This window comes from Bison bison, unplaced genomic scaffold, assembly GCF_000754665.1.
Source record: "Bison bison bison isolate TAMUID 2011002044 unplaced genomic scaffold, Bison_UMD1.0 scf7180017864034, whole genome shotgun sequence".
Lineage (NCBI taxonomy): Eukaryota > Metazoa > Chordata > Mammalia > Artiodactyla > Bovidae > Bison > Bison bison.
Window position 1 is genome coordinate 3830482 of NW_011494606.1, and position 10994 is coordinate 3841475.

At 53.1% G+C, this 10994-nt stretch overlaps 1 protein-coding gene across 1 annotated transcript in view; it reads left to right on the forward strand.

Moving 5' to 3' along the window:
• ITGA11 (integrin, alpha 11) overlaps positions 1–10994 on the forward strand; it is a 94779-nt gene that overhangs the window by 81653 nt on the left and 2132 nt on the right. The window contains exons 21-27 of the mRNA XM_010834508.1: positions 363–439; positions 2567–2656; positions 3440–3530; positions 5136–5249; positions 5424–5510; positions 7303–7413; positions 7509–7604. Coding sequence (XP_010832810.1) covers positions 363–439; positions 2567–2656; positions 3440–3530; positions 5136–5249; positions 5424–5510; positions 7303–7413; positions 7509–7604 — 666 coding nt within the window. The remainder of the gene's footprint in view (positions 1–362; positions 440–2566; positions 2657–3439; positions 3531–5135; positions 5250–5423; positions 5511–7302; positions 7414–7508; positions 7605–10994) is intronic.

Sequence of the window (10994 nt, forward strand, 5' to 3'; positions counted from 1 at the left end):
AGTGTTCTTGCCTGGAGAATCCCAGGGACGGGAAGCCTGGTGGGCTGCCGTTTATGGGGTCGCACAGAGCTTTTTCTGTGCTGCAGCAGCAGCAGTGGCCGGTAGTTAAAAACAAAAAGGGAGGTGGTGAAGGGCTGGCTCCACAGCCAAGAAGCCCCATCTCAGGAGCTGTTGACCTTGGCTGCGTCCCCTCCACAGCCCCCAAGCGCAGCTCACATTACTCCAGCACTTGGTCCTCCCTCCCCCAGTCCATTCCCTGCCAGCAGGGTCCACTGAGAGGGCAGGAGCTGGGAGGGGGGGCCAGGGCTGCTGCGGGCAAGCAGTTGCCAGCCATCCCAGCTCCAGCAACTCTTTCTTTGCAGGTGGCTTTCCGTCTGGATTTCGAGTTCAGCAAATCCATCTTCCTGCACCACCTGGAGATCCAGCTCACAGCGGGCAGGTCAGGGCTGGCCCACTCCTTTTCCCTCCCCACTTGCAACTCCCAGGCCCTCTTCTGCTACTAGGAACCGCCCTCCCTACATCCCTCACTGCCCCAGCCTGGGAGGGCCCCAGGTTAGTCCCCAGGTGCTGGCGAGCTGCACTGCCACTGTTCTTCAGCTTGGATAGAAATAATAATACCCTTACCTTTATATAGCAGTTACTTAAAAGCTTACAGTTGTGAAGCACTGGGCACATATTATCTCAGTCAGTCTTTACAGCAGCCTCTTAAGACAAGCAAAGCAGGACTTATTCCCATCCCACCTCCCAGGTAAGAAAAAGCTCAGAGAGGTTGAGTGAATTTCCCATCAACACACAGCATGTAAATAGCACAACTCGAAGCTAAACACTAGATTTCCTACTCCTCCCATCCAAGCACTAACCAGGCTCAACCCTGCTTAGCTTCTGGGAAGGGGCGAGATGGGATGCATGCAGGGTGGTATGGCCATAGACAGATTTCTTCCTCCCTATCCAGTGCTAGATGAGATGGGGTGCATGCAGGGTGGTGTGGTTACCCTGCACAGATTTCCTCCTCCTTATCCAGTGCTCTTTCTGCGCTGGCCCCTTCTCTCCCCTTGGAAAGTTCCAGTTTTTAAAGACCTTCTCTTAACTCTCTGTGGATCTGTCTGTCTGTCTCGCAGGTTTCCCTGAGGCAGTTCACTTTAGGTTGACACCATGAATCACCCATGTCAGTAATAAACACACAAAGGCAGGAAGGGATTCTAGCTTTATAAGGCTTTATAAACCCTCCTGAGAACTTCTCCACACTGGAAATAAATCTGGCAGCACCAACCTTTGAGCGCGCACACCAGTCAGCAGTCACGAAGTGCTGGTGATCCACACACCAGTGCAGTTAGCCAGTCTGTGCACTTGGGTGGAATGCTCACCTGCCATGAGGTGAAGATGTGTTGATATCTTGAGGCCTCCCTCTAAGAAAAGAGCCCCTTCTCACAGGTAATGAACACCCTTGCCTGCAGAGTTCTTGGCAGCGTGGCTGCTGGCGGGCGCTTGTGAGTTGGACGTGTGTGTGTGTCAGACTCCCTTTTCTAACTAAGCACCTCTCTGGGTTAAAGCTTCCAAAGGAAATCCAGCTTCATGCACCTAATGAGCAGAAATTGTATCTCTTTATGTCTAAAATGATCTGCCCTGGTGGTGTGGTTCGTGGTGCTCAGAAGTAAAGGGAAGCGTATTTGACAAAACTCTAATGCCTCCCTGGTATTTTAAAGGCAGCACACAGCCCCTCAGCCACCCCATGGGAGCTGCCCGACCTGTACCTCAGAAAGGTCAATTCAAGAGTCAGTAAACGCTCTCAGTTCAGTTCAGTTACTCTGTCGTGTCCAACTCTTTGCAACCCCATGAACCACAGCACACCAGGCCTCCCTGTCCATCACCAACTCCCAGAGTCCACCCAAACCCATGTCCATTGAGTCGGTGATGCCATCCAACCATCTCATCCTCTGTCGTCCCCTTCTCTTCCTGCCCTCAATATTTCCCAGCATCAGGGTCTTTTCCAATGAGTCAGCTCTTCGCATCAGGTGGCCAAAGGATTGGAGTTTCAGTTTCAGCATCAGTCCTTCCAATGAACACCCAGGACTGATCTCCTTTAGGATGGACTGGTTGGATCTCCTTGCAGTCCAAGGGACTCTCAAGAGTCTTGAATCAATTCCTCATGCACCTCTCCTCCCCTGGGCAGAGCCTTGCCCTACAAGCATAATCCCCACCCCCGGGGCCCCCAGCGCAGGACTTGCCTGGCTAACAGATGAGAGGGGGCACAGGCTGCTGTGAGCAAGCTGGCACGGTCCTCCCAGCCTCCAGCCCAGATGTGCTGTGCCCAGAGAGAGGGCAGGGAAAGCTGAGGTCCAGGTCCCCCACCTCCCCGGCCTTTCCCCTCCTGGGAGACACCTCCAATGGCTGCCAGGCACCGCACCCCCAGCTGGCCTCTCTGGAGCCACAGCCCTAGACTAGCCGGGAGGCTCCTTCTCAGCCCGGCTTGGATCCCTCCAGCCGCCCTGAGCCAGTCGGGGTGTGGGGCTGAGTGGAGGGAGGGCTGCCCCTTCGTGACCGCAGGCGCGGCCGGCTCTCCTTGCAGTGACAGCGATGAGGAGGAGAGCACCAAGGAAGACAACACGGCCCTTCTGCGCTTCCACCTCAAGTACGAGGCCGACGTCCTCTTCACCAGGTGGGCGGGGGCCCCGGGGCCCTGTGCTGAGGTACTCGGAGATGCAGCCAAGTGTATCCCTAAGAGTGCAGTGCCCCGTCCATGAAAGGGAGGCAGTGTCCACTAGAGGAGGAGGAGGCACAGACCTGGTCCCCAGGGAGCTCCCTGCAGGGGGCACCCCAAAGGCTGGGGGCACAGGCAGTATCCCCAGGAGAGGTTGCAAGTAGGGCCCTGCTCTGCAGAGAAGTCAAAACAGTATCAGAACTTGCTAAAAAGTCCATCTGCATTTCATTACCACCTCACACTGGCAATTCTAAACAGTATCAGTGAGAAAATGCTCCTGCCCCCAGGGCAGACTGCTCCCACCACCCCCCTCCCTCAGTCTGCTCCTGGCCCCCAGTCTGCCCCCTCTACCTCCCAGAGCTCCCAGGTAGGTGGAGAAGTCAGGAAGTAACAGCAAACAGAAAGCTCTGGCCCTCCTTCAGCCAACACTAGAGGTGCACAGTGGGCAAGTTGGTGATGGAAAGAGGCCATGCGCCTGGGCAGGAGGCAAGGACTGGGATGGCAGAGAACTGGCCTCTGATTCATGCCCATCCCACACCCCAGCAGACATTGCTAATTGATCTCAGTGCTTATTCCTGCTGGGAAGAAGCCTTCCCAACACAGCCCTCCCAATGGACACAAGAGGAAACCTGTTTGCTGTGATCCAGGGAGATGGGAACATGCCCACACCTTCTTTCGTTCGTTTATCCATCCAGCCAACGCCGACTGAGCTCACGGTGTCCCTGTCCTCTGTCCCTGTAGGAGCAGCAGCCTGAGCCACTACGAGGTCAAGTCCAACAGCTCCCTGGAGAGATACCATGGCATTGGGCCTCCCTTCCACTGCATTTTCAAGGTTAGGCTGGAGGGCAGCCAGGCAGACAGTGAAAGACAGGAGCTGAGAACCCCCATTTGGGAGGGAAGGAATCTGAAAGCGTTGCCAGTGCCCAGATTCCAGCCTCAACCCTGCCACCCCTTCACTGTGTGACTTTAGGCAAGTCCCTCCCCTCTCTGAGCCTTTCAGTCCTCATCTGGAAAAGTACGAGGCTGGACCAGGAGGGTGTGTCAGTGAAGAATAGGTGTATCTGCTTATGACTTTTTAAATGTGAAAAAACAGTGATATATATAATGCTCTGGGGTTTATTCTCTCCCATAAAAAAGAAGTCCAGAGTTGACAACTTTACAAAGTCCCCTGGGACTGGGTCTCCTTGTGTCCGCTCCACCATCCTCAACATGTGATTATCAACCTCTCAAGTTCACCTCATAGTCCAAGGTGGCTGCAACTCCAGTCATCACATCCTCATTCCAGGAAGAAGGAAAAGGAGAAGAGTGTGCAAGACACCTCCCTGAGTAACCTCTTTGGCACTGCCTCACACGTCCAATTACCTCTCATTGTCCAGAACAGTGTGATTCAGCTATACGGGAGGCTAGGAAATGTGCCTTTTTGCCTTGGTTTCTGTCACTAAGGAAGAAGGAAGAAGGAAAATTAGGAGGCATTTAAGAGTCTCTGCCCCATGATCTCCCCAGCCCTGAATTGTTGGGCAAGAGTCGGGAGCAGGCAGACAGCTAGAAACACACAGATGCCTCGATGGCTCATCCAAGAGAGGTTTAATAATCTGCCCAAGGCCACACAGCTCAACTGTGGCAGCAGCCATGGGTTATGTGTTCAGCCTTTCTGATTCCAAAACCCTGTTTGTAATCACTGCGGCTCTGACATTGAATAGATGATGAGATGGTTGGATGGCATCACCGACTCAATGGACATGCTGCTGCTGCTGCTTAAGTCGCTTCAGTCCTGTCCGACTCCGTGCAACCCCATAGATGGCAGCCCACCAGGTTCTGCCGTCCCTGGGATTCTCCAGACAAGAACACTGGAGTGGGGTGCCATTGCCTTCTCCGTCCATGGACATGAGTTTGAGTAAACTCCGGGAATTGGTGATGGACAGGGAGGACTGGCGTGCTACAGTCCATGGGGTAGCAAAAAGTCAGACACGACAAGTGACTGAACTGAACTGAACTGACGCTGAATGCATCGCAGCTAGAATGTGCACCAATGCACACTATTTACATCCTGCATCAGAATGTAATCATTACATTCGTTAATGATTCTCTCTCATAGTAAAGGAGTTGCTGTCACCATCTCCACCCAGACCTCTGTTCAGGGCGACACCCAAACGAGGGTGAAAAGGGGAAGTAACCCTTGCTCTCAGCCTCATGGCCCCCAGTGGCGGTCCTCAGCCTCCAGGAGCCCATCCCTTTCAGCTTCCATGCGGTTTCCTTCCTGCAGCCCCCAGCCAAGGTCTGGAAGAGCTTTAGAGCATCCACAGTGAAAGGGCCAGGGAGCTTGAAGGAACTTGTTTCTCAGGCCTGGCTGGGGTTGGGGGGCTCACCCCCGTGGATCTTGTCCCCCACCACCCAACCACTGCTGGATGTACTGACACCTCCCCTTCTCGGGCCACAGATCCAAAACTTAGGCTTGTTTCCCATCCATGGGGTGACGATGAAGATCACCATTCCCATCGCCACCAGGGGCGGCAACCGGCTACTGCTGCTGAGGGACTTCCTCACTGACCAGGTACCCACACCCCGGGGGGCCGGTGTGGGTAGGGGACAAGCAGACCACTAGGTGTGCTCCTTCCCCGGGCCCAGGGCCGGCTGGGCCTTCCCTGGGCAGAAGGGAGAGAGGACTGTTCAGGCTGCCGAGTCTGCCAGGGCTGGTGTGAGGCTGGCTGCCTGTTTCCTCGTGCAGGTGAACACGTCCTGTAACATCTGGGGGAACAGCACCGAGTACCGGCGTGCCCCGACGGAGGAGGACTTGAGTCGCACCCCACAGCTGGTGAGCGTCCCCATGCCAGGAGCCCCGGACGAGGAGAGGGGCTGCCTGAGCTCCTCGACCAGTAGTTTGTCCACAGGAGCTTATCGAAGCCTCTCTATGTCCCAGCCTCAAACCAAGAGGAAACAGAAAAGATACTTCGTATCCTTAGTGGGCTCACATCTCAGGGGAGACACCAGGTTGAGTGTAAAGAAGCCAGGGGTGGAGGCTGGGAGACCTGTTGAGTGAGGGGCAGAGAAGCAGACAACCTTGAATAAGAGGAGCAGGGGGCCTTCCCTGGTGGTGCAGTGGCTAAGACTCTGCATTCCGAATACAGGGGGCCCAGATTCGACCCCTGGTCAGGGAACTAGTTCGCACATGCCACAGCTGAAAAGCTCCTCCATGCTGCAACATTCTGTGTGCCGTAACTAAGGCTCAGTGCAACCAAATTAAAAAAAAAAGTGAACAGAGATCATGGACTTGCCCTGTGCCTAAAAGGGTTAGTAGGATACGGACAAACAGAGGAAGGAGGAAGGAGCCGAGACGGAACAGCGTAACAGAGGCCAGACCCCATGGGGCTTGTACTGGAAGCACTGATCGTATCAGCCGGGGCCTCCCTGTCCCCAGAGATAGAAGGCTGTGCTTAGTAGCTCAGTCGTGTCCGACTTTGTGACCTCATGAACTGTAGCCTGCCAGGCTCCTCTGTCCACAGAATTTTCCTGACAAGGATACTAGAGGGGGTTGTCATTTCCTCCTGCAAGGGATCTTCCTGACCCAGGGATCAAACACTCGAGTCTTGACCCTTGTGCGTTGGCAGGCAGGTTCTTTACCTTTAGTGCCATCTGGGAAGCCTGAAACGGAAGCCAATGTCAACGCCCAGGGTCCTCCCAGGACACCTGCTAGGGTCCAGGTTTCTGTTCCCGGGGCTACCTCTGCCCCACGCACCAATTTCTGAGCATGCTTTCATGACTCCTTACCCAAATAAAAATCTTCTCTGTTTTCATTTGATTTCCCCAAACAAAGCGTCTTTGGAGTGTAGTGCACGGTACTGAAGACAGACGTGGGTGGGGTGAGGTGGCTGCAAGAGAGCCACACAAATGAGTTTAACCTAATAAATCCTAATTATTTGATGATTTGTTTGGGTTTTCTATTAGGATAGTGTCATCTGCAAGTAATAATAGTTTTAGTTTTACCATTCAATCCTTTTAAATTGTTTTTCTTATTCCTCTGTCTAGGAGCTCCAGGGCAATGCTAAACAGAAATGATGACCATCTTGTCTTAATTCTGCATTTAAAGGAATTATTTTTAGTTTTTCATTGTGAAATGTAATACTTGATGTAGTTTTTTTTTTTTTTTAAATAAGCACCCTTATTCAGATTCAGGAAGTTCCCTGGTAGTTTTTTTTTTTTTTTTTATCACAAACAGAAGTTGGATTTCATAAAATGCTTAAAGTTAAAGCGTAAGTGCTTAAAGTTACTGCATCTGTTAAAGTAATGTATCACTTTCCCTTTAATGTGTTTGTAGGGGGATGACATTTATAGGCTCTCTAATGCTGACCTAAAGTTCTGTTCCTGGAATACATCCAATTATGCACAACTTCAAATGGAGCATCCGATATATTAATACTGTCCTTACCTTGTCCTCCAGCCAGCCTCGGCAGCCCCAGCCCCTGTGGCCTCCACCCCTCACCTCCTTCCTTGTCCCCTGTCCTCTGTCACCCTTCCCCAGGAGCAAAACCCCACTTGGTCAAGCTGAGCAGCTGAGCCATCTCTCTGGTGGCCAAGCCCCTGCTCACCCAGAGACCCTCCTCTTTCAGAATCACAGCAACTCTGATGTAGTCTCCATCAACTGCAACGTGAGGCTGGCCCCCAACCAGGAAATCAATTTCCATCTGCTGGGGAACCTGTGGTTGAGGTCCTTAAAAGCAGTAAGTAGAGCTCCAGGGCCAGGCTGGAGGAGACGGGTGCTAGGGAGTCTCTCCAAGGGAGGGGCCAGCTCCTGACAAGGCCTCTGATTACACAGCTCAAGTACAAGCTGATGAGAATCACGGTCCACGCCGCCTTGCAGAGGCAGTTCCACAGCCCATTCATCTTCCGCGAGGAGGATCCCAGCCGCCAGGTGAGCACTTGGAACCCTACAGACCTGGGCTCGTGCCAGGCCAGCTTGGGGAAGGGTCATCCCTTCGCTTAAAGTTTCCCTACTCCCCCTGCAGGAGAGAGACGGACAGGCCTGCCGCAGTTGGTGCAACATCAGAGGAGAGGGGAAATAGAGACAAACAGGCCATTGGGACAAAAGTAGGAAGAGGGGACCAGAAATAGGCATTCATCACCCTGTACCTGGGGGGTGGGGGGCACCAAGCTCTATACCTCCACAGCTCCCCGGAGGCAGAGGAAGGAGGGACACCTGCGTGTTTTACACTAGAGGAAGCACAAGCGCGGTCCAGGCTGCCTGCCTCCTGCCTCAGGGCGGCAAGGCTGGGTCTTGGCAAACTGGCAGCCTAGAATGGCCAGCGAGTCCTCCCCTCCTCATCCATCTTCAGCTCAGATCTAATTAATGAAGGCGGTTGCAAACCGAAATTGTGAAGACCAAGGGATGGGAAAAGTCTCTGTATTGGGACTCTTTTTTAATTGAGTAAAGCCAGATTGTTATAGATCAGACTGGCTTGAATCAGGGTCCAGGAAAGGAGCGAAGATCCAGGCGGTGCTCCTGGGAAAATGAGAAATTGGGTCTTGAAATGAAGGTGGGTGTGTTCTTGCCTGGAGAATCCCAGGGATGGGGGAGCCTGGTGGGCTGCCGTCTATGGGGTCACACAGAGTCGGACACAACTGAAGTGACTTAGCAGTAGCAGCAGCAGCTCTAGGAGCTGGGCATCTCAGGCATGGGACTCTGCTGCCCTCCACTGGCCACGTCCCTGAACTGTGGTCTGGGCTCTGGGTGAGCCTTCTATCCCAGGTGTCCAGTGAATCCCCAGTCCCATCCCAGGAGATGCTGGAGAGCAAAATATGCTGGGTCAGGAAGCCAGACCTTAACAAGTCACCAACGTCGATCCCAAACAGTGTAGAGGTGTGCCAGGCTGAGAGGGAGCCCAGGCAGAAGCCCAGGAGCAGCAGTCAGGCAAACACCCCGGGAGCAGTTTTACTTGTTCCTTCTGCAGCGTTTTGTCGGGTTTTCCTGCTGTTTCTCAGCCTCCACCACAGATAAATGAGGCCAACAAAGTGTGGGTGCAGTCTGAGGGTGAGCCCAGGTCAGAGCAGGGCATGTCCAGGGGGGCTTTCTGGAGATAGTCCACTTGATCTGAATCTCAGGAGACATGCGGGAATTTCCCAGGCAATCAAGTGAGAAGTGTGGTGCGGACACCACACACGTAACGACCTCACTCTCCACACGAGTTCATTTGTCATTTACTAGTTTATGACTTCTCCTTCCACTCCCACCCCTCACCCTACGAAACCCCTCTTATACTCTGGATGCCTCGCTTCTCTTAGAAACCCAGTCACCCCCCACTTAAGCCCCTGGTGACTTGGCTCTGAGCAAGGTGCCAGCCTTCAAGAGTGGAAAAAGCTAGATGGGACCTGCTGTGGGTGGAGCCCTGACCATATGCCATGTTCCCTGATCACCCCTCATGGCTCTGAGGGACGTCCTCATGGCCACTTTCCAGATATGGAAATGGAGGCTGTGTAAGGTAGGGCAGAAGGGGAGTCAGGGGCCAAGCCGGGCTCTGCTGCCATGCTGTCAAGGGGTGCATTCATTCAGGCTTTCAGCGAGGTAACTGAGCTCCTGCTCTGGGCAGGCCCTGTTCCACACACTGAGGATAGAGCAGCAAGCAAAACAGACAAGCCCCTGCTCTCCCTGGAGCTGACCCTCTGGACTGGGGTGGGGGAAGAGGCAGTGAACATAAGTTCGATGTCAGTGGTGATAAGCTCTGCCCAGAAAAACGCAGACGCGTAACGGTGGAGAGGAGGTGGTGCTGTTTTATACAGTAAGCCCGGGGGAGCCACTGCATAAAGGGACAGGGACCGGGAGCAGCACAGTGGTGTCTCGTGGCGGAGCCCTGCCAGCAGAAGGAATGGAGGTGAGAGTCCCAGCAGCAGGCGCAGTGCCTGGCGTGCTGGCGGCCAGGTGGCAGAGTCGAGAGCAAGGGACGGAGCAGGAGATGAGGCTGCAGAGATTCAAAGGGCCAGAGGGCGCAGGGCCTTGCAGGCCAGGACGAGGATTCTAATTTTCTCTCTGAGTGAGATGGGAAGCCTGGGGAACCCAGCAGAAAAGAGAATACACCCCCTGCCTCTGGCTTCCAGAAACAGGCTGAGGAATGAGATCAGGAGTTTGTGTGAGGACCACGTGGACCGACGGATATGAGTCAGGAGCACAGTGGAAGGTCTTCCCTGCTGGCCCAGTAGTTAAGAACCCAAGCTCCTAATGCAGGGGACCCAGGTTTGATCCCTGATCAGGGAACTAAGATCCCATAGGCTGTGTGGTGGTGGTGGTTTAGTCACTAAGTCATGTCCAACTCTTGCAATCCCTGGACTATAGCCTGTGTGGCATGGCCTAAAAACAAACACAAACAAAAATAGTTTAAAAAAAAAAGAGTGCAGTGGAGAGTGCAGGTAGAAGGTAGAAACATGAACGCATCAGCTGGCGTGAAGATGGTTACGGCCTTCCCCAGAACCGTGTTAGGGCTTTCATGGCCCTGGGCACTTTTGCTTTCAGGGCTTTTCTCCAAAAACAGGGGGAAAAAAATGATTATTTTATGACTCGGTCTGTATAAAGACAAATAAAATCCAGGCAAGATTATAATCATCTTTTGATTCTAACTTTAAAGGAAATTAGAACATTTTTGTGGGCCCCTAAAAGCACTGTGAGTTAGTCACTCAGTCGTGTCCAACTCTTTGTGACCCCATGGGCTGTAGCTCGCCAGGCTCCTCGGTCCATGGAATTCTCCAGGCAAGAATTCTGGAGTGGTTGCCATCCCCTTCTCCAGGGGATCTTCCTGACCCAGGGACTGAACTTTGGTCTCTTGCACCGCAGGCAGATTCTTTACTGTCTGAGGCTTCAGAAGCACTGTGGGCCCTCACCACTGTGCCCACTGCACCTACTTCATAAGGCAGCTCTGAGGGAGGGTCCCGGAGTGACTGGAGATAAAGAAGAGGTCCACGGAGAGGGAGATGGGATGAATCGGGAGATTGGAATTGACATATATATACGCTGATACTATGTATAAAATAGATAACTGACGAGAATCTGTGGTATAGCCCAAGAAGTTCTACTCAATGCTCTGTGCTGAAGGAAATCCAAAACAGAGGGGATATATGTACACATAGAGCTGACTCACTCTGCTGTAGATCCGAAACTAACACAAGACTGTAAAGCAACTACACTCCAATAAAAATTAATTTTAAAAAGATGTCCAAGGGCAGAGCCATGGGACACACCAGCATTTAGGAAGCAGCAGCAAACAAAGCAAGAAACAGTAGCCCATGTAGAAGGAGGAGGATCCAGGCAGAGAGAAGC